Source organism: Mus caroli, unplaced genomic scaffold (genome assembly GCF_978045245.1).
Source record: "Mus caroli unplaced genomic scaffold, Mus_caroli_1 scaffold_2, whole genome shotgun sequence".
NCBI lineage: Eukaryota > Metazoa > Chordata > Mammalia > Rodentia > Muridae > Mus > Mus caroli.
Genome location: NW_028227257.1, coordinates 91,841,694 through 91,862,229, shown reverse-complemented (window position 1 = coordinate 91,862,229; position 20,536 = coordinate 91,841,694). Strand labels below are relative to the sequence as shown.

General features: G+C 36.6%; 2 protein-coding genes across 2 annotated transcripts; one reads left to right on the top strand and one right to left on the bottom strand.

Moving 5' to 3' along the window:
* The first annotated feature begins 11,875 nt into the window (after positions 1-11,875).
* On the top strand, positions 11,876-12,832 carry LOC110289547 (olfactory receptor 4S2). Its single transcript, XM_021155808.1, has one exon. The coding sequence runs from the start codon at positions 11,876-11,878 to the stop codon at positions 12,830-12,832; it is 957 nt and encodes a 318-aa protein (XP_021011467.1).
* A 4,465-nt stretch (positions 12,833-17,297) lies between these two features.
* LOC110290047 (olfactory receptor 4C16-like) lies at positions 17,298-19,856 on the bottom strand. Its single transcript, XM_021156521.2, has 2 exons — positions 19,786-19,856; positions 17,298-18,263 (listed from the first exon to the last, which is right to left on the bottom strand). The coding sequence occupies exon 2, from the start codon at positions 18,222-18,224 to the stop codon at positions 17,298-17,300; it is 927 nt and encodes a 308-aa protein (XP_021012180.1). The 5' UTR covers positions 18,225-18,263; positions 19,786-19,856.
* Positions 19,857-20,536: the final 680 nt, after the last annotated feature.

The window sequence follows — 20,536 nt, the reverse complement described above, 5'->3', positions numbered from 1 at the left end:
TTATGATAAAGACAGTAAAACATCAAATACATAAAGAGTTATATTTCACTTTCTTAGATCCTCTATAAATGAAAGGTATTATAAAGAACTAAAACATCTCAATACCATACTGAAAGTCTAATGATACTAAGTTTGAGGTTGTTGTAAACAGTTGCACAATTGCTTTCATGTGTATTAAAAGAATTCTGCAAAAAGAAAGCCTGCAGTTAAAGTAAGACCCAACAAGCCTGTTCTCAGTTAAAAATTTTAACTGGTATATAAAAAGTGTGTTTTAATTTCAACTAACCAGTACTCCCAGAGCTCATGTCTCTAGCTGCATATGTAGCAGAAGATGGCCTAGTTGGCCATCATTAGGAAGAGAGGCACCTAGGTCTTGCAAACTTTATATGCCCTAGTACAGGGGAACGCCAGGGCCAAGAAGTGGAAGTGGGTGGGTAGGGGAGCTAGGTTGGAGGAGGCTATAGGGAAATTTTTGGATAGCATTTGAAATGTAAATAAAGAAAATATCTAATAAAATTTAAAAAGAAAGAAAAAAAGTGTGTTTTAGGGGCTGGTGTGATGTTACTGATTTTAAGCATGAAGACCTATGATTTCTAGGACCCAATAAGAAAAAACCTACTTCTGCAAGTTGGACATTGACCTTCACTCTCATATTGTGCCTGCCTTCACTCTACCCAACTCTAAAATAAATGAAAGAAATATAATTAAAATTAAAATTATGACATTCACACATGCATACATGTATGTATGTAAGTATGTATGCATGCATGCATGTATGTATCAGTGTATGTATAAATATGTAACTGTACCTTGATCATTTTAATTCCCCATTATTTTTTCACTAGCCTCCCTACCCTTCCTCTGTATTGATTCCCACATACACAGCTATGCAAACACATGGTCGTGTCTACACAGATATATACAATTAAATATACTGAAAATGTATGATATTTTTCCTTTTCTCTATTACTATATTTTGTTTCTTTCTCTCAGCACCCTTTAGGGTATTTCTATTCATAGTTCCTCATAGATAGATAGATAGATAGATAGATAGATAGATAGATAGATAGATAGATAGATAGATAGATAGATAGATATTAGATAGGTATGCTCCATTAGAGAAAAAAAGTGACATATTTTCTTTCTCTGTATAGCTTACTTGGTTTGTTGTAATGATGTCCACCTCTACAAGTGTCTCTGCAAAGAATATAATTTCAATCTTTTATGATTACAATTCTAGGTTCCCATGCAAGAGTACTGAAAATGTATGTGTGCATTAATTACACATAAATATTCACAGAACCATAGATAATTATAACCATAAGCTTGCAATACAAATATCCAATTTCTACAAGGACATAGCTACAGAATCCAATATCATTTGGTAATAAATAAAAACAAGTTAACAACAATGCAATTACATAATAAACTTTCAAAATATTATGATACCAGAATAAAATAGACAGGTATAATTGTACAATTTTATTCCATAAACAAAGACTTTTTCCTAGTTACCCCATGTGGTACGAATATTTTGCCCTAATTTACAAAAGAGAAAATTATGGTGTTATTGAGTAGCATTAGAAATCTGATGAAACTTGTGGGACTTTATTTTTAAAATTTTCTTCATTTTTATTTTCAGACAATGCTGTTTTAATGGAGCTTGGATATTCCACTGTCTATGGGTATATTTGCCCACAGGTGAATTAGTTAGCTGCAGCTCAGCTCAGCTCCAAGTCTACCTCCTACAACCAGTTTCTTCCCACCACCAGTTTTCTTTCTTTCTTTCTTTCTTTCTTTCTTTCTTTCTTTCTTTCTTTCTTTCTTTCTTTCTTTCTTTCTTTCTTTCTTTCTTTTTTTTTTTTACATATTTTCCTCAATTACATTTCCAATACTATCCCAAATGTCCCCCATAGCGCCCCCCACTTCCCTACCCACCCATTCCCATTCTTTTGGCCCTGGCATTCCCCTATATTGGGGCATATAAAGTTTGCAAGTCCAATGGGCCTCTCTTTCCATTGATGGCCGACTAGGCCATCTTTCGATACATATGCAGCTAGAGACAAGAGCTCCAGGGTTCTGGTTAGTACATCATGTTGTTCCAACAATAGGGTTGCAGATCCCTTTAGATCCTTGGGTACTTTCTCTAGCTTCTCCATTGGGAGCCCTGTGATACATCCAATAGCTGACTGTGAACATCCACTCCTGTGTTTGCTAGGCCCCGGCATCGTCTCACAAGAGACAGCTATATTTGGGTCCTTTCAGCAAAATCTTGCTAGAGTATGCAATGGTGTCAGAGTTTAGAAGCTGATTATGGGACGGATCCCTGGATACAGCAGTCTCTAAATGGTCCATCCTTTCATCACAGCTACGAACTTTGTCTCTGTAACTCCTTCCCTGGGTGTTTTGTTCCCAATTCTAAGAAGGTGCACAGTGTCCACACTTTGGTCTTCATTCTTCTTGAGTTTCATGCGTTTATCAAATTGTATCTTATATCTTGGGTATCCTAAGTTTTGGGCTAATATCCACTTATCAATGAATACATATTGTGTGAGTTCTTTTGTGATTGTGTTACTTCACTCAAGATGATGCCCTCCAGGTCCATCCATTTGGCTAGGAATTTCATAAATTCATTCTTTTTAATAGCTGAGTAGTACTCCATTGTGTAAATGTACCATAATTTCTGTATCCATTCCTCTGTTGAGGGACATCTGGGTTCTTTCCAGCTTCTGGCTATTATAAATAGGGCTGCTATGAACATAGTGGAGCATGTGTCCTTTTTACCGGTTGGGACATCTTCTGGATATATGCCCAGGAGAGGTATTGCTGGATCCTCCGGTAGTACTATGTCCAATTTTCTGAGGAACCGCCAGACTGATTTCCAGAGTGGATGTACAAGCTTGCAATCCCACCAACAATGGAGGAGTGTTCCTCTTTCTCCACATCCTCGCCAGCATCTGCTGTCACCTGAATTTTTGATCTTAGCCATTCTAACTGGTGTGAGGTGGAATCTCAGGGTTGTTTTGATTTGCATTTCCCTGATGATTAAGGATGTTGAACATTTTTTCAGGTGCTTCTCTGCCATTCGGTATTCCTCAGGTGAGAATTCTTTGTTCAGTTCTGAGCCCCATTTTTTAATGGGGTTATTTGACTTTCTGGAGTCCACCTTCTTGAGTTCTTTATATATATTGGATATTAGTCCCTTATCTGATTTAGGATAGGTGAAGATCCTTTCCCAATCTGTTGGTGGTTTTTTTGTCTTATTGATGGTGTCTTTAGCCTTGCAGAAGCTTTGTAGTTTCATGAGGTCCCACTTGTCAATTCTCGATCTTACAGCACAAGCCATTACTGTTCTATTCAGGAATTTTTCCCCTGTGCCCATATCTTCAAGGCTTTTCCCCACTTTCTCCTCTATAAGTTTCAGTGTCTCTGGTTTTATGTGAAGTTCCTTGATCCACTTAGACTTGACCTTAGTACAAGTAGATAGGAATCGATCGATTCGCATTCTTCTACATGTTAACAACCAGTTGTGCCAGCACCATTTGTTGAAAATGCTGTCTTTCTTCCACTGGATGTTTTTAGCTCCCTTGTCGAAGATCAAGTGACCATAGGTGTGTGGGTTCATTTCTGGGTCTTCAATTCTATTCCATTGGTCTATTTGTCTGTCACTATACCAGTACCATGCAGTTTTTATCACAATTGCTCTGTAGTAGAGCTTTAGGTCCGGCATGGTGATTCCACCAGAGGTTCTTTTATCCTTGAGAAGAGTTTTTGCTATCCTAGGTTTTTTGTTATTCCAGATGAATTTGCAGATTGCACTTTCTAATTCGTTGAAGAATTGATTTGGAATTTTGATGGGGATTGCATTGAATCTGTAGATTGCTTTTGGCAAGATAGCCATTTTTACAATGTTGATCCTGCCAATCCATGAGCATGGGAGATCTTTCCATCTTCTGAGATCTTCTATAATTTCTTTCTTCAGAGACTTGAAGTTTTTATTATACAGATCTTTCACTTCCTTAGTTAGAGTCACGCCAAGATATTTTATATTATTTGTGACTATTGAGAAGGGTGTTGTTTCCCTAATTTCTTTCTCAGCCTGTTTATTCTTTGTGTAGAGAAAGGCCATTGATTTGTTTGAGTTAATTTTATATCCAGCTACTTCACCGAAGCTGTTTATCAGGCTTAGGAGTTCTCTGGTGGAATTTTTAGGGTCACTTATATATACTATCATATCATCTGCAAAAAGTGATATTTTGACTTCATCTTTTCCAATTTGTATCCCTTTGATCTCCTTTTGTTGTCGAATTGCTCTGGCTAGGACTTCAAGTACAATGTTGAATAGGTATGGAGAAAGTGGACAGCCTTGTCTAGTCCCTGATTTTAGAGGGATTGCTTCAAGCTTCTCACCATTTACTTTGATGTTGGCTACTGGTTTGCTGTAGATTGCTTTTATCATGTTTAGGTATGGGCCTTGAATTCCTGATCTTTCCAAGACTTTTATCATGAATGGGTGTTGGATCTTGTCAAATGCTTTTTCCGCATCTAACGAGATGACCATGTGGTTTTTGTCTTTGAGTTTGTTTATATACTGGATTACGTTGATGGATTTCCGTATATTGAACCATCCCTGCATCCCTGGGATGAAACCTACTTGGTCAGGATGGATGATTGTTTTGATGTGTTCTTGGATTCGGTTAGCAAGAACTTTATTGAGGATTTTTGCATCAATATTCATAAGGGATATTGGTCTGAAGTTTTCTATCTTTGTTGGGTCTTTTTGTGGTTTAGGTATCAGAGTAATTGTGGCTTCATAGAATGAGTTGGGTAGAGTACCTTCTGTTTCTATTTTGTGGAATAGTTTGTGAAGAACTGGGATTATATCTTCTTTGAAGGTCTGATAGAACTCTGCACTAAACCCATCTGGTCCTGGGCTTTTTTTAGTTGGGAGACTATTAATGACTGCTTCTATTTCTTTGGGGGATATAGGGCTGTTTAGATCATTAACCTGATCTTGATTCAACTTTGGTACCTGGTATCTGTCTAGGAACTTCTCCATTTCATCCAGGTTCTCCAGTTTTGTTGAGTATAGCCTTTGGTAGAAGGATCTGATGGTGTTTTGGATGTCTTCAGGATCTGTTGTTATGTCTCCTTTTTCATTTCTGATTTTGTTAATTAGGATGCTTTCCCTGTGCCCTCTAGTGAGTCTGGCTAAGGGTTTATCTATCTTGTTGATTTTCTCAAAGAACCAGCTCCTTGATTGGTTGATTCTTTGAATAGTTTTTCTTGTTTCCACTTGGTTGATTTCACCCCTGAGTTTGATTATTTCCTGCCGTCTACTCCTCTTGGGTGAATTTGCTTCCTTTTGTTCTATTGCTTTTAGGTGTGTTTTCAAGCTGCTAATGTGTGCTCTCTCTAGTTTCTTTTTGGAGGCACTCAGAGCTATGAGTTTTCCTCTTAGAAATGCTTTCATTGCGTCCCATAAGTTTGGGTATGTTGTGGCTTCATTTTCATTGAACTCTAAAAAGTCCTTAATTTCTTTTTTTATTCCTTCCTTGACCAAGGTATCATTGAGAAGAGTGTTGTTCAGTTTCCACGTGAAGGTTGGCTTTCTATTATTTATTTTGTTATTGAAGATCAGCCTTAGGCCATGGTGATCTGATAGGATGCATGGGACAATTTCAATATTTTTATATCTGTTGAGGCCTCCTTTGTGACCAATTATGTGGTCAATTTTGGAGAAGGTACCATGAGGTGCTGAGAAGAAGGTACATCCTTTTGTTTTAGGATAGAATGTTCTGTAGATATCTGCCAGATCCATTTGATTCATAATTTCTCTTAGTTTCACTGTGTCCCTGTTTAGTTTCTGTTTCCATGATCTGTCCATTGGTGAAAGTAGTGTGTTGAAGTCTCCCACTATTATTGTATGAGGTGCAATGTGTGCTTTGAGCTTTACTAAAGTTTCTTTAATGAATGTGGCTGCCTTTGTATTTGGAGCATAGATATTCAGGATTGATAGTTCCTCTTGGAGGATTTTACCTTTGATGAGTATGAAGTGTCCCTCCCTGTCTTTTTTAATGACTTTGGGTTGGAAGTCAATCTTATCAGATATTAGAATGGCTACTCCAGCTTGTTTCTTCATGCCATTTGCTTGGAAAATTGTTTTCCAGCCTTTCATTCTGAGGTAGTGTCTATCCTTTTCTCTGAGATGAGTTTCCTGTAAGCAGCAAAATGTTGGGTCTTGTTTGTGTAGCCAGTTTGTTAGTCTATGTCTTTTTATCGGGGAGTTGAGTCCATTGATATTAAGAGATATTAAGGAAAAGTAATTGTTGTTTCCTGTTATTTTTGTTGTTAAAGTTGGCATTTTGTTCTTGTGGCTGTCTTCTTTTAGGTTTGTTGAGGGATTACCTTCTTGTTGTTTCTAGGGCGTGGTTCCTGTCCTTGTATTGGTTTTTTTCTGTTATTATCCTTTGAAGGGCTGGATTCGTGGAGAGATAATGTGTGAATTTGGTTTTGTCGTGGAATACTTTGGTTTCTCCATCTATGTTAATTGAGAGTTTGGCTGGGTATAGTAGCCTGGGCTGGAATTTGTGTTCTTTTAGTGTCTGTATAACATCCGTCCAGGATCTTCTGGCTTTCATAGTCTCTGGTGAAAAATCTGGTGTAATTCTGATAGGCTTGCCTTTATATGTTACTTGGCCTTTTTCTCTTACTGCTTTTAGTATTCTATCTTTATTTAGAGCATTTGTTGCTCTGATTATTATGTGTCGGGAGGTATTTCTTTTCTGGTCCAGTCTATTTGGAGTTCTGTAGGCTTCTTGTATGTTCATGGGCATCTCTTTCTTTAGATTTGGGAAGTTTTCTTCTATAATTTTGTTGAAGATGTTTGCTGGTCCTTTGAGTTGAAAATCTTCATTCTCATCCACTCCTATTATCCGTAGGTTTGGTCTTCTCATTGCGTCCTGTATTTCTTGGATGTTTTGAGTTAGGATCTTTTTGCATTTTACATTTTCCTTGATTGTTGTGCTGATGTTCTCTATGGAATCTTCTGCACCTGAGATTCTCTCTTCCATCTCTTGTATTCTGTTGCTGATGCTCGTATCTATGGTTCCAGATTTCTTTCCTAGGGTTTCTATCTCCAGTGTTGCCTCATTTTGGGTTTTCTTTATTGTGTCTACTTCCCTTTTTAGGTCTAGTATGGTTTTGTTCATTTCCATCATCTGTTTGGATGTGTTTTCCTGTTTTTCTGTAAGGACTTCTACCTGTTTGATTATGTTATCGTGTTTTTCTTTAAGGATTTGTAACTCTTTAGCAGTGTTCTCCTGCAATTCTTTAAGGGATTTTTGTGCTTTCTCTTTATTGTCTTCTGCCTGTTTAGCAGTGTTCTCCTGCATTTCTTTAAGTGTGTTATTAAAGTCCTTCTTGAAGTTCTCTATCATCATCAGGAGATATGCTTTTAAATCCGTGTCTAGCTTTTCCGGTGTGTTGGGGTGCCCTGGACTGGGCGAAGTGGGGGTGCTGGGTTCTGATGAAGGTGAGTGGTCTTGGTTTCTGTTAGTAAGATTATTGCGTTTACCTTTCGCCATCTGGTAATCTCTGGGGTTAGTTGTTATCGTTGTCACTGTTTAAAGATTGGAGCAGAAGCTGTGTTCCACTCACCAGCAGTCTCTAAATCCTGCGGCGGGGGTCGTGGGTAGCTGATGGTACCCTGGTGCTGGTCCAGCCGGAAGAGGCCTGTGGTCCTACACAGGCCGTTTTTCTGCTTCCCTAACTAATGCAGTCTCTGGTCCCGCGTGCAATTGGATTGGAGCAGAAGCTGTGTTCCACTCTCCAGAAGTCTTAAGATCCTGTGGTGGGTGTTGTGGGTAGCTGGTGAGTGTCAGCCAACCCTGCGCCCCAGCTGCCCTGGTGCTTTTCTGACCGGAAGAGGGTTGTGGCCCTATGTAGGCCGGATTTCTCTCTCCCCAACCAGAGCAGTCTCAGGTCCCGCGTGATTGGACTGGAACAGAAGCTGTGTTCCACTCACCAGCAGTCCTAAAATCCTGTGGCGGGGGTCGTGGGTAGCTGGTGGGTGTCAGGAAACCCTGCGCTCCCGCTACCCCGGCGCTGATCCGGCCGGATGAGGCCTGTGGCCCTACTCAGGCTGGGTTTCTGCTTCCCTAACTAATGCAGTCTCAGGTCCCGCGCAATTGGATTGGAGCAGAAGCTGTGTTCCACTCACCAGCAGTCCCAAAATCCTGTGGCGGGGGTAGTGGGTAGCTGGCGGGTGTCAGGCAACCCTGCGCTCCTGCTACCCTGGCGCTGATCCGGCCGGATGTGGCCTGTGGCCCTACTCAGGCCGGTTTCTGCTTCCCTAACTAATGCAGTCTCAGGTCCCGCGCAATTGGATTGGAGCTGAAGCTGTGTTCCACTCACCAGCAGTCCCAAAATCCTGCGGTGGGGGTCGTGGGTAGCTGGCGGGTGTCAGGCAACCCTGCGCTCCCGCTACCCCAGTGCTGATCCAGCCGGATGAGGCCTGTGGTCCTACTCAGGCTGGTTTCTGCTTCCCTAACTAATGCAGTCTCAGGTCCCGCGTGCAATTGGATTGGAGCAGAAGCTGTGTTCCACTCTCCAGAAGTCTTAAGATCCTGTGGTGGGTGTTGTGGGTAGCTGGTGAGTGTCAGCAGACCCTGCGCCCCAGCTGCCCCGGTGCTTTTCTGACCGGAAGAGGGTTGTGGCCCTATGTAGCTCTTTCTTTCTTTCTTTCTTTCTTTCTTTCTTTCTTTCTTTCTTTCTTTCTTTCTTTCTTTCTGTCTGTCTGTCTGTCTGTCTGTCTGTCTTCCTTCCTTCCTTCCTTCCTTCCTTCCTTCCTTCCTTCCCTCCTCTCTTCCTGCCTTCCTTCCTTCCTTCCTTCCTTCCCTCCTCTCTTCCTGCCTTCCTTTCTTCCTTCCTTCCTTCCTTCCTTCCTTCCTTCCTTCCTTCCTTCCTGTCTGTCTCTCCTGTCTTCTTTATGTCTTTCTTTCTTTTATTTGATTGCTTGCTTGCTATCTAATTAAACAAAGTAGTATTTGGTAATAAATAAAATAAATAAAATAGGAGTCTCATTATGTACCTATACCTGGCCTTGAACTCATAAAGAACCATATGTCTCTACCTCCCCTGTACTAGGATTAAAAACATATATTACCATGCTTGACAAAGTACTTTAGAAGTGCCTTTCTCTTTCTACATATTTTTCTTTATATCTAGATTTTCTAGTTTGTTAGAAGAAGAACAATTCAACCCCATACAATGATATAAATCAGGTAATGTAATTTAATACAATAAACATTTAGTATGTGTAGCAATGTACAGTAATTCAAGTAACAAAATTACAATAAAAATATTACTTCTGTTTTCTTAACTAGAATCACCAAGTTTTAAATTTAAAATATTTAATATAGTAATAATAATTATTATAAAATATTTAAAATATTTAATTTTAAATTCAACAGATACTAGAATTTAAAGTTCATTTTAGGTCTTTAATTTTATTTTGACCATGGAAAAAGACTCTGGGAATACATTTTCCCCAAGGTCATTACTGTTTTCCTTTCTTTTCTTAACAAGACTACATAAGATGTAAAAGAAGGAGTATTCATTTCAGTAGATGAGAGATCACGGAACAAGGAAGATTCAACTCTGCAAATCTTAGTTTAGAGGACCAAGGATTCTCCAATACTAGTTATTCATAATTATTTAGTATTTCTACACTATTTATGGAGAATCTAAAAAAAATATGTGAGTTCAAACCCATTTGGAAAATATTAGCAGATGTGTCTGTCTCAAACTTAGAAAAGAATGTAGTTGGAAAGGAGGGGCAGTCGGATTTTTGCATTTAAAATAATATTTAAATGTTCTGGTTTTGTAAGAAAAGAAAGTACGGGATTGTAAAGACAAAGATAAGATGATAACTTATATCTACCTCTAGGTATACTGCCTTAGAGATAGTAATGAGTCATAAATGGGATATTAAAAATAAAATATGCCTGTCATTTCAAGAACAGTATCAAGTCTGAACTGCTGGAAAGGAAGAAGTCAGAGGGTTTTAGATGCAAACTGTTTTAGAGAAAGAGTGTTTGCCCTAGTTCTCTGTGCTTTAGACCTTAGTGGAATAGTATCAAGTTTATGTGTAAGTATCTATGTCTTCTACAAAAAAATTAATAAATCATGTAACAATTGCTCTAAACTTCTAAGATATGAACTCCTTGGTGTTGAATAATTTGTGTTTTAGAAAACAGTAGAATGCTAAAAAAAAGAACCATTTCTTAGAACCATGGCATTGAACTTGATTCCAAATCTGATTGGAATGCTACTGTTCTTTGGTTAATTTTCCCCATGAATCTGTAATACATAAAAGGAGAAAGAACTACAGAGACTGTTCTACAACTCTACGGCAAAGACTTGGAAATTCACAGCATACATGACTTTCCATAAACTTACCTTAGGCCCCTTTTTTCTGCAAAGGACAGTTGAAAATGTCACAGGGTTCTGTGTCTGCAAGAAGTAAACACAATTGACCTTAAGAGATGCATTCCCAAAAGAACAGCCTGCCACTTCAGGGATCGTTTATATGTGTTGATTTGAGAAAGGATCTTCAAGTTTCTACGAATTATGATTAATTCATAGCTGCTCTTTTATCTCAATAACATCCCATTAGAATGCCTGTAATTCTACCACTAAAGTAACTTCTATTCAAATAAAACCATTTATTCTCTTTAGACTCACTCCAGGTCAGTTGAGTGATAACCTCTGCCAGAAATATAGAATTCAAAGTTTCCTACACTGAGTGGTATGCTGTAGCTAATACAAAGCAGGAAATATGAGGATGCATGAAGAAACACTGAAGTATATAACCCTTCTTTTTTCTCTTTGTTTCATAGAAGCATTTAAATATCAAGTAAAGGTAACTATGGAGAAATCCTGGAGTAACCTCATTACACCAAAAAAAATTACCTGGGACTCTTCTTCCATCTTCATCAAGTAAGTAGAGATGGCTTTATCTACAGAAGATTCTTCTTCTATTGTCATTAATTCTTATCTTTGCCCCATCTCAGGACTTTGTAGCTATTCTATGCTTATGGGGTAACTTAATTTTATTGTAGAAGTGATCTTTATTGACAAATAATGATGACTTTAAGCTTTATTATACCATAAATGAAATAACAGGAATCATAAACTTAAATGGTTTATTAGGGTTACATTGGGATTATTTCAGCATTAAATATGCCTAATTTAAGTCTTGTTCTATGGCACCACATATTGAAGTTGAATTTTTGAGATCAATTGAGAGACCATAATTTCATTTCAAGAAATCCAACTTTTATGAGAAGGGAAACTTTCAGGAGCCACTGGAGCTGTGCTACTTGAGAATTCTGAGCAGATGTCACATCCAGAACAGGCAGTAGGAAGCAGGGCAAATCTGAGCAAACATTCATATTTCTGTATAAGATGCAGTAAACATTTGCTTATACATAAATATTATCATAGCTTCATGCAGCAAAATCTGTTTGAAATGTAATAGAAATCTTACACAACATAAGAGAAAAGTACATTTAGAAGCTGATTATGAACTTTAAAAAGTAGAGGAGAGTGCTCTTCAAATATCTCATGAGACTTCAAGAATTGGTTTGTGTCTTTGAATTTCATTTCTCACATGAATTGAAATATCACAGAATATAAAATTGAGGTAAGTTGATAAAAATAAATGCACTTAAAATGAAACCTAAGTATAGAAAACGTAAGTGATCATCTTCAACCAGTAGCCACTATAATTACTTATTTGTTTTAAAATAGAAATCAATGTCGGTGGTCTTATTTATTGGTCCTTTAGGTAATGTAATATTCTTTTGAGGATATGGTATCAAGGACTTATTCCATGGAAGAAGTAAATAATGTCACTGAATTCATTTTCTGGGGTCTTTCTCAGAACCCTGAGGTTGAAGAAGTGTGCTTTGTGGTGTTCTCTTTCTTTTACATGGTCATTCTGCTAGGAAACCTCCTCATCATGTTGACAGTTTGCAGTGGCAATCTTTTCAAGTCTCCCATGTATTTTTTCCTCAACTTTCTGTCTTTTGTGGACATTTGCTACTCCTCAGTCACAGCACCCAAGATGATTGTTGACCTGTTAGTGAAGAAAAAGACTATATCCTATGTGGGGTGCATGTTACAACTCTTTGGGGTTCATTTCTTTGGTTGCACTGAGATCTTCATTCTTACTGTCATGGCCTATGATAGATATGTGGCCATTTGTAAACCTCTCCACTATATGACTATTATGGACCGGGAGAGATGCAATAAGATGTTGCTCGGAACATGGATCGGTGGCTTCTTACATTCTATTATCCAAGTGGCTCTTGTGGTCCAGCTCCCCTTTTGTGGACCAAATGAGATTGATCACTATTTCTGTGATGTACATCCTGTACTGAAACTTGCCTGCACAGACACCTACATTGTTGGTGTTGTTGTGACAGCCAACAGTGGCACCATTGCATTAGGAAGTTTTGTCATCTTGCTGATCTCATACACAGTCATCCTCATGTCTCTGAGAAAGCAGTCATCCGAAGGCAGACGCAAAGCTCTCTCCACTTGTGGATCCCACATTGCTGTTGTCATCATTTTTTTTGGTCCCTGTACTTTTATGTATATGCGGCCTGACACTACCTTCTCTGAGGACAAGATGGTAGCTATATTTTATACCATTATCACTCCCATGCTGAATCCTCTAATTTACACTCTAAGAAATGCAGAAGTAAAGAATGCAATGAGAAAACTGTGGGCTAGAAAGGTTTCCTGGGAAACTACTGGGAAATAGCAGAAAAAATTCTTTAGCCTTGACTAATGCCATTGTTCAGAGAAACAATAACAACAACAATAGAGGATTCAGAAGAAAAATAATGGGGCAATGTACTACACAGAAGTAAGGTATAATAATCATGACAATATAATAATAGTTTATGGTCCAGTAATTTTCTGAAATTTGAATGACAAAGAAATTCCATTACTCATAAGAATGCTCATAAAAAATCATTACTGTATCCTCTTTTGACTTAACTATTTTTAAATGAGATCATGCTACTGACATACTTAAGGCTGTTTCTATCATTTCGAAATATGTTATTTACCTAGTAAGCTCTCAGTGTTGGTATACCCTACGTGTGTATGCCATCATACACATGCAAAGCACCACATCTAAGCAAATGTCTTAGCAAGATTTTGCTGAAAGGACCCAAATATAGCTGTCTCTTGTGAGACGATGCCGGGGCCTAGCAAACACAGGAGTGGATGCTCACAGTCAGCTATTGGATGTATCACAGGGCTCCCAATGGAGAAGCTAGAGAAAGTACCCAAGGAGCTAAAGGGATCTGCAACCCTATTGTTGGAACAACATGATGTACTAACCAGTACCCCGGAGCTCTTGTCTCTAGCTGCATATGTATCGAAAGATGGCCTAGTCGGCCATCACTGGAAAGAGAGGCCCATTGGACTTGCAAACTTTATATGCCCCAATATAGGGGAATGCCAGGGCCAAAAGAATGGGAATGGGTGGGTAGGGAAGTGGGGGGCACTATGGGGGACTTTTGGGATAACATTGGAAATGTAATTGAGGAAAATAGGTAATAAAAATATTAAAAATTAAAAAAAAAAGAAAACAAAGAGAGTATCAAGCATCATAATGTTAAAAATAGGGGTACAACTGTCAAAGAATGTAAAAAATAACACATTTAGATGACAAAAGCTTACTTTCCATCATTTGGTTTCGTAAATACTATTTCCACTCTTTATTACTTAACTCTTTTACTCCAACTATTAGAAGATTTGATTGACTATACGGTAAGATATCACTTTTCACTTATATCATTTCATTCGTCCCAATCCTCATTTTGGACATAAATTTCGGAGTATAAAACTTCCCTTCACTGGGATCTGCAACATGAGACTTAGTTGGTAAAAATGTGTATTTACCATTGTTTTATTGTATATTGTTAAAATTTAATTATCTATTTCTACCTATGTATATAGGATGAAGTATGGGATTTTTGAATCAACCTCAGTTATATGGCAAGTACAAGGACAGCCTCAAAAACTGAGACTTCATCTCATCTGTTTTTCTTTACCCTTCCATGTAAATGAAATGTAAAAATTTACTAGAGTTTTGTATCTCCTTTCCATTATATTTTACCAATATTTTCCTTTTCTCCCTAAAGTTCCAATTTCTTTCTATTATTATTTTATTTATATGCATTTCAAATGATGTCCCCCTTTGCTAGTCTCCCCTCTATAAACACTCCTCCCAATCCCCCTCACCTTTGCCTCTAAGAGGGTACACCCCCACCCACTTCCAGCTCACCCCTCCAGCATCCCCCTTCACTGGGGCAACAAGCCTTCACAGGACCTAATACCTCCTCTCCCCTTGATGCCTGAGATAAGGCAGTCCTCTGCTACATATGTAGCTGGAACCATGGACCCACCCATGTATACTCTTTGGTTGGTGATTTAGTGCCTGGGATATCTGAGTGGTCAAGTTAGTTCTTCCTATGGGGTTGCATTCCCTTCAGCTCCTTCAGTACTCCCCCTAATTCTTCCATTGGGGTCCCTGGGCTCAGTCCGATGGTTGGTTGTAAGTATCTGCATCTGTCTTAGTCAGGCAATGGAAGAATCTCTCTGAGGGCAGCCATACCAGGCTCCTGTTTACCAGTACTTCTTTGCATCAGTAATAGTTTCTGGGTTTGGTGTCTTTGGCCCTGAATTTCTTCACCCTGGGTGATATTTTCTTTAAATAAGGTACATGTCTATATAATTTAGAGATGAAAAAGAAATTGCTAAGTTCTTTGTCATTTTGAGAGTCATTTTGCAAATGTGTTCCTTTCCTTTAAATATAGTATCTTTTATTTAAAAAGATGGCTAGACTTGAAGGGCTTTCAATCCACTTTTCTTTTAAAGTAGACAGTGGTATAGATAATGAGCATCAGAAATGCCATGTTTGAAGGCGGGAAGATTTCCTACTCACTGTCTGGTCCCTGTTTCATCATCTATGAAGCATAGTGGATCCAGAAATTCTGCCCAGTTATCAAAGTTTTAAGTAGAAATGAAAGGAATGCTTATCAGAGTCCTGAAAATGATATTAGCCAACAGTGCAGAATAAGTTAGTTTCACTTGCTTTATTTTTTTCCCAATTTAATTGTAGCATTGATGAAATTGTTTTACTTGATGTATATACAAGATTAAATATGCAAACAGTATGAAAAATGAGTATTAAAAGCAATTAAATAAGGACATCCATCACCATAGTCATTATGTGTTTACACTGTGTGTAAATATGTATATGTATATGGTTATTTTGCCATGGGGGGTTATTTCAAAAGAACAGGGCAACCTTATGAAGAAAACACTGACATATCTTAAAAGGTGAAGTAAAAACCTTATTGTCTTCTATGTTGCATGTTCAAGAAAGATTAACAAATTGTACTTAAAGAATGTCATTTCATCTCTACATTTTCCTAATTTTAGAGGCTTACAACACATTGAAGAATTCCTATGTTGCACATTTTTGAAACAAGGCAAAATAAAATGAAAGAAACTATCTTTCTTGATTTTTCAATAGTTTTAACTTTTATAAAGGAATAATATAATAGAAGTATAGCAATAAAATTTAGTATACAGAACGCATATCCAGCAATGCTCATTTTCAAAGGAATTATCTGAATAAATTATGGGTAAAACAATTTCTTGTAGGTAAAATTTTGATTTTGAAAGCAGCATGGCTTCTGTAGATTTATAATTTCTTACTGACTTGATTATAATATTTATTTTTCTTTTTTTCTTTCTTTTTCTCTTTTTCTCTCTTTTTCTTTCTCTCTTTCTTTCTTTCTTCCTTTCTTTCTTTCTTCTTTTTCTTTTCTTTCTTTTTTTTTTTTTTTTTTTTTTGAGACAGGGTTTCTCTGTGTAGCCCTGGCTGTCCTGGAACTCACTTTGTAGACCAGGCTGGCCTCAAACTCAGAAATCCACTTGCCTTTACCTCCCAAGTGCTGGGATTTAATGCGTGCACCACTACTGCCCAGCATTTTTATTTTTTAAGATAAAACAATGTTCCCCAAAGTTCAAAGTGTCATATTTTTAAATAAAAAATACAATAAAGCTACAAGGCATATTCTTCCTAACTTCAGAGGAACTCTGCCAATGGGTGAGTTCTCCCTACTTATTTTAACATTATTAAAGGATCCGAGTGATCACACAGAGAGAGAGAGAGGGGGGGGGAGGGAGAGAGAGAAACTGATAGCATAATCTCAAGACTAAATGGTAAATTATCTACTATATGTATATACATGCACAATTCTCTTTTTATCATTCTCTCTCTCTCTCTTTGTGTGTTTGTGTATATTTATCTGTCTGTTGATAGAACAATAAATATATGTTAGATATATGTTAGATGATTGATAAATAAATGTTAGATGATAATTAAATGATAGATAGATAGATAGATAGATAGATAGATAGATAGATAGATAGATAGATAGATAGGTGATAGATAGATAAATGATAGATAAACAGAAGATATTCACACATATTCTAGCCATAGTAACAATCACAAAAAAACATTAATGTTTAAAGATGTTGCCCAGTTAGTGTTAAGAATAAGAAATATATGAACAGGAAGAGCATGGTCACATATGCACACACCCATACACACAAATGCATAAACCATATTCACACTACAATTCGAAATAAAACTTGTATAAATTTGTGAATCTAGTATACTAATTTGGTTGAAGAAGACCTGAATGAAACATCTTGAAGAAAAATAATCACAATCTGAAATAAGGAAATCAAGAATAAAATAAAGTGGGAGAAAGGTAAATATTGTACCAAATATAAGTTGTAAGACCTAAACATGGACCTAATAGGGATCAATATTTAAACAATGTGACTGAGACAAACATTTGCATCTTACTGCTACATCCTCTTTTGCAAAAGACTAATTTGATGTATTACTTAAGGATACATTTGTTTTGCCCATTGTCTAGAAGAAACAAATCTTACCTTTCTAAGACAGTGGTATTTTAAATGTAGGCGAAACTACTATTTTCTTTATTAAAGTCTATAAAAAAAATTGAGTACAGTGCACACCTTTGATCCCAGCACTTGGGAGGCAGATGCAGGTGGATTTCCAAGTTCGACGCCAGCCTGGTCTACATAGCGAGTTCCAGGACAGCCAAGGCTACGCAGAGAAACCCTGTCTCAAAAAAAGAAAAAAAAAGAATCTAAAAGAATTTGAGTACTTATATATCATCAGAAATTTTTTTGCTCCACAACTTCCTCATGGCATTTTTCACCTCTGCATTCCTCAGTGTGTAAATAAGAGGGTTTAGAAAAGGTGTACAAATTGTATAAAACACAGATATCATCTTGTCCATAGGGAAGGTGGTGGCAGGACGTGTGTATATAAATATGCAGGGCACAAAAAACAAAATGACTACTATGATATGAGAGACACAAGTGAACAGAGCTTTTCTCCTCCCCTCAGCACTGTGATTCCTCAAAGAATAGAGAATGATGATATATGAGACCATGAGCATGAGGAAACTCACTGTACAAAGGGTTCCACTATTGGACACCAGGAGAAGGTTGATCACATATGTGTCTGAACAGGCAAGTTTCAACAGTGGCTGTAAGTCACAGAAATAGTGATCAATCTCATTGGGACCACAGAAAGGTAAACTCAAGGCCAGAATTATCTGAACTGATGAATGTATACAGGATCCCACACAGACTGTGGCCACAAGCATTCCACAGACCTGGCGATTCATGATGGTCATATAGTGCAGAGGCTTACAGATGGCCACATAGCGGTCAACAGCCATGAGGATGAGGATAAAGATCTCCAGGGAACCAAATAAATGAAATGTAAAGACTTGGATTATGCACTCATTGAAAGAGATAGAGGCCTCTTTCAGCAGGGAATCCACAATTGTTCTTGGAGCTACAGTTGTAGAGAAGCAGGTGTCAGACAAGGATAAGTAGAACAGGAAGAAGTACATGGGACTCCCAAGAGCCGGGCTTGTCTTGATGGTAACAATGATAAGCAAGTTACCCAGTAATGTCCCCATGTAAAAGAACAGGAAAATGGCAAGCACTATGTTCTTCCTACTGGGGTCCTGTGTCAATCCAAGAAGAATGAACTCTGTCACATTGATATTCAGCTGCATGGTTCATGAATGAGAAGAAAACCAAATGAAATGTGTCACCTGAAAAAGATAAAGAATTAGTTTTATCACGTGGAGTGATGGATTATTTTAAGCAAATGTATTTCTCTCTCATAAAAATATTCCATTTATTTATTATTAAATTGTTATTCCCACTCTCTGTCTGCAATTTCAATATCATTTTTAGGAAAGCTGATGAAATTGATCACTTCTCCACAGCACTTTCCACAACAAGCATGCTGGCTTTCGTGTGCTTCTGAGTAGTTTTGCCGTTCAATTAATGTAAAATTAAATGTATCATTTTATTATTTACCTAATTGTTCATGGCTAAAAACCTGTTAGCAATGACTTATGTAATGTCTTTTTCTCTATTTTGAACATTTTAATTATGCTTGTCAAAGATGAGGTCGTAACAATCTATAAAATTCCTATTTTCCATTTATAGTATATATTTTATTACCTACTTTTACAATTAATAACACATTCATTTCTAGGTACTGCTTCTTGAAAGAAGAACAAGAAATGCTAGTAACCTACAAAATATGTGGTACCATCTTAAAATGTTCTTCATGGTATTTTGTAAATAGTGTGTATAAACAGAAAATAATGCTCCTTGCTAGATAGCTACTAAATATCTCATGTCTAGTTTTCTTCAAATTCTGAGGAGTGTTCCTTAAACAATTCATAATCTCTGAAATTATAATAAAATAAATATATATTTTATGTTATCTATAAATACATGTTTGCACACTAAATATCTTAATATCTAGATATTTGTTATAGGATCAAATTATAGTTATCATCTCCAGCAAAATATTATATCATTCATGCATCTAAGCTTTTCACAGTCTCAGGTCACAGGAATATTTCAAAAGACAAAGTTTAATATGGCTTTATAGAAGGGGTCTATAAATGATTTTTTTGGTTAAACTATTTTCAGAACTGGAAATTTTTAGGATCATAACCAAGTATGAAATTTAAATTCCTTTAATAATGTCATTTAATAATGGAGAACTTTTTTTCTGTATATTTATATACTTACATTTCAAATGCTACCCCCTTTCCTGGTTTTCCTCCCCCAGAGATTTACCCATCCCATACCCTCTCCAAAATTCTATATTAGATTTTCAAATCAAGACTTTCTAATATTTCCTTATGAAAATATCATTATCTAATAGGAGCAATACATGAAAGTAATCATATCAAGTTAACTGTAATACATTTAAATATATTCTGGATATATTCAATATAATACATATTCATTTATTTTGGATAAGTCAAGTTATTCACTGTGCTGTTTCAAATCCTGATATGCCTGCAGTACATTGAGATAAGAGCTGTGAACTGGTCTAAGGCAGAATTTGAAAACAAAGACAGATATAAAATGCCCTTTGTGTATATCTTTAACCTTATCATTGGTAATTGTATACAATTTGAAATATATATTTCTTCTACTATTGTCAATGCATTTAAATTTATTGGTGTCAGGTGTATGAGCACTTTTTCTGGATATGTATATGTACATCATATGTGTAATTGCTTCCTGAGAAGCAAGAATGCTTACCTGCCCTTTTGTATGTACACCATATATGATCCTAGTTCTTGAGAGGTTCAAAAGAAGGCATTGGATCCTCAGTAAACAGGGTTATAGATGATTATGAGCAGCAGTATAGTTGCTAGGAATTAATCTCAGGTTCTCTATAAGAGCAAAAAGTGCTTTTAACTGATGATTTATCTCTCCAGAAGTCTCTTTAAAAAAGTATGAAGATGTGTAATCAAGTTATTTAATTTTTGGTATCAATAACAAAGCATAATATCAGTCGCAATGTATTATCATTGTCAAATTCTCAAACCACAAGAAAACATGTTATTGATAACTAAGTTTCAATATTATAATTAATGTTTTATTTTAAAATGTTGCATAAAATTAATAACTACCCTAAGGACCTGGTGATCTTTCAAGGTCAAATAATGTGGAAAAATTCATTTCCACTATATATAACCTAATATCAATCATTTAATTAAACATATAACTCTTGGTAATTTTATAATCAATCTTTATACTGTGAATGTTTATAATGAGTATATTTTCTATATTAATTCATAAAAGTCATGGGACATATTTAAAAATAAATTTAAAATAATAGATTCATATTTCATTATATTGAAAATAATTGTGTATTCATCAAGTATTTAATACTGGTTTAGTCAATGTTCTCTTCCTGACTTGATCCTTTTTCCTCTCATACTATATTTATCTTAAAGCTTCAGTCAAGAATCTTTCTATACATAGAGAACTTAAAATCTATACATCT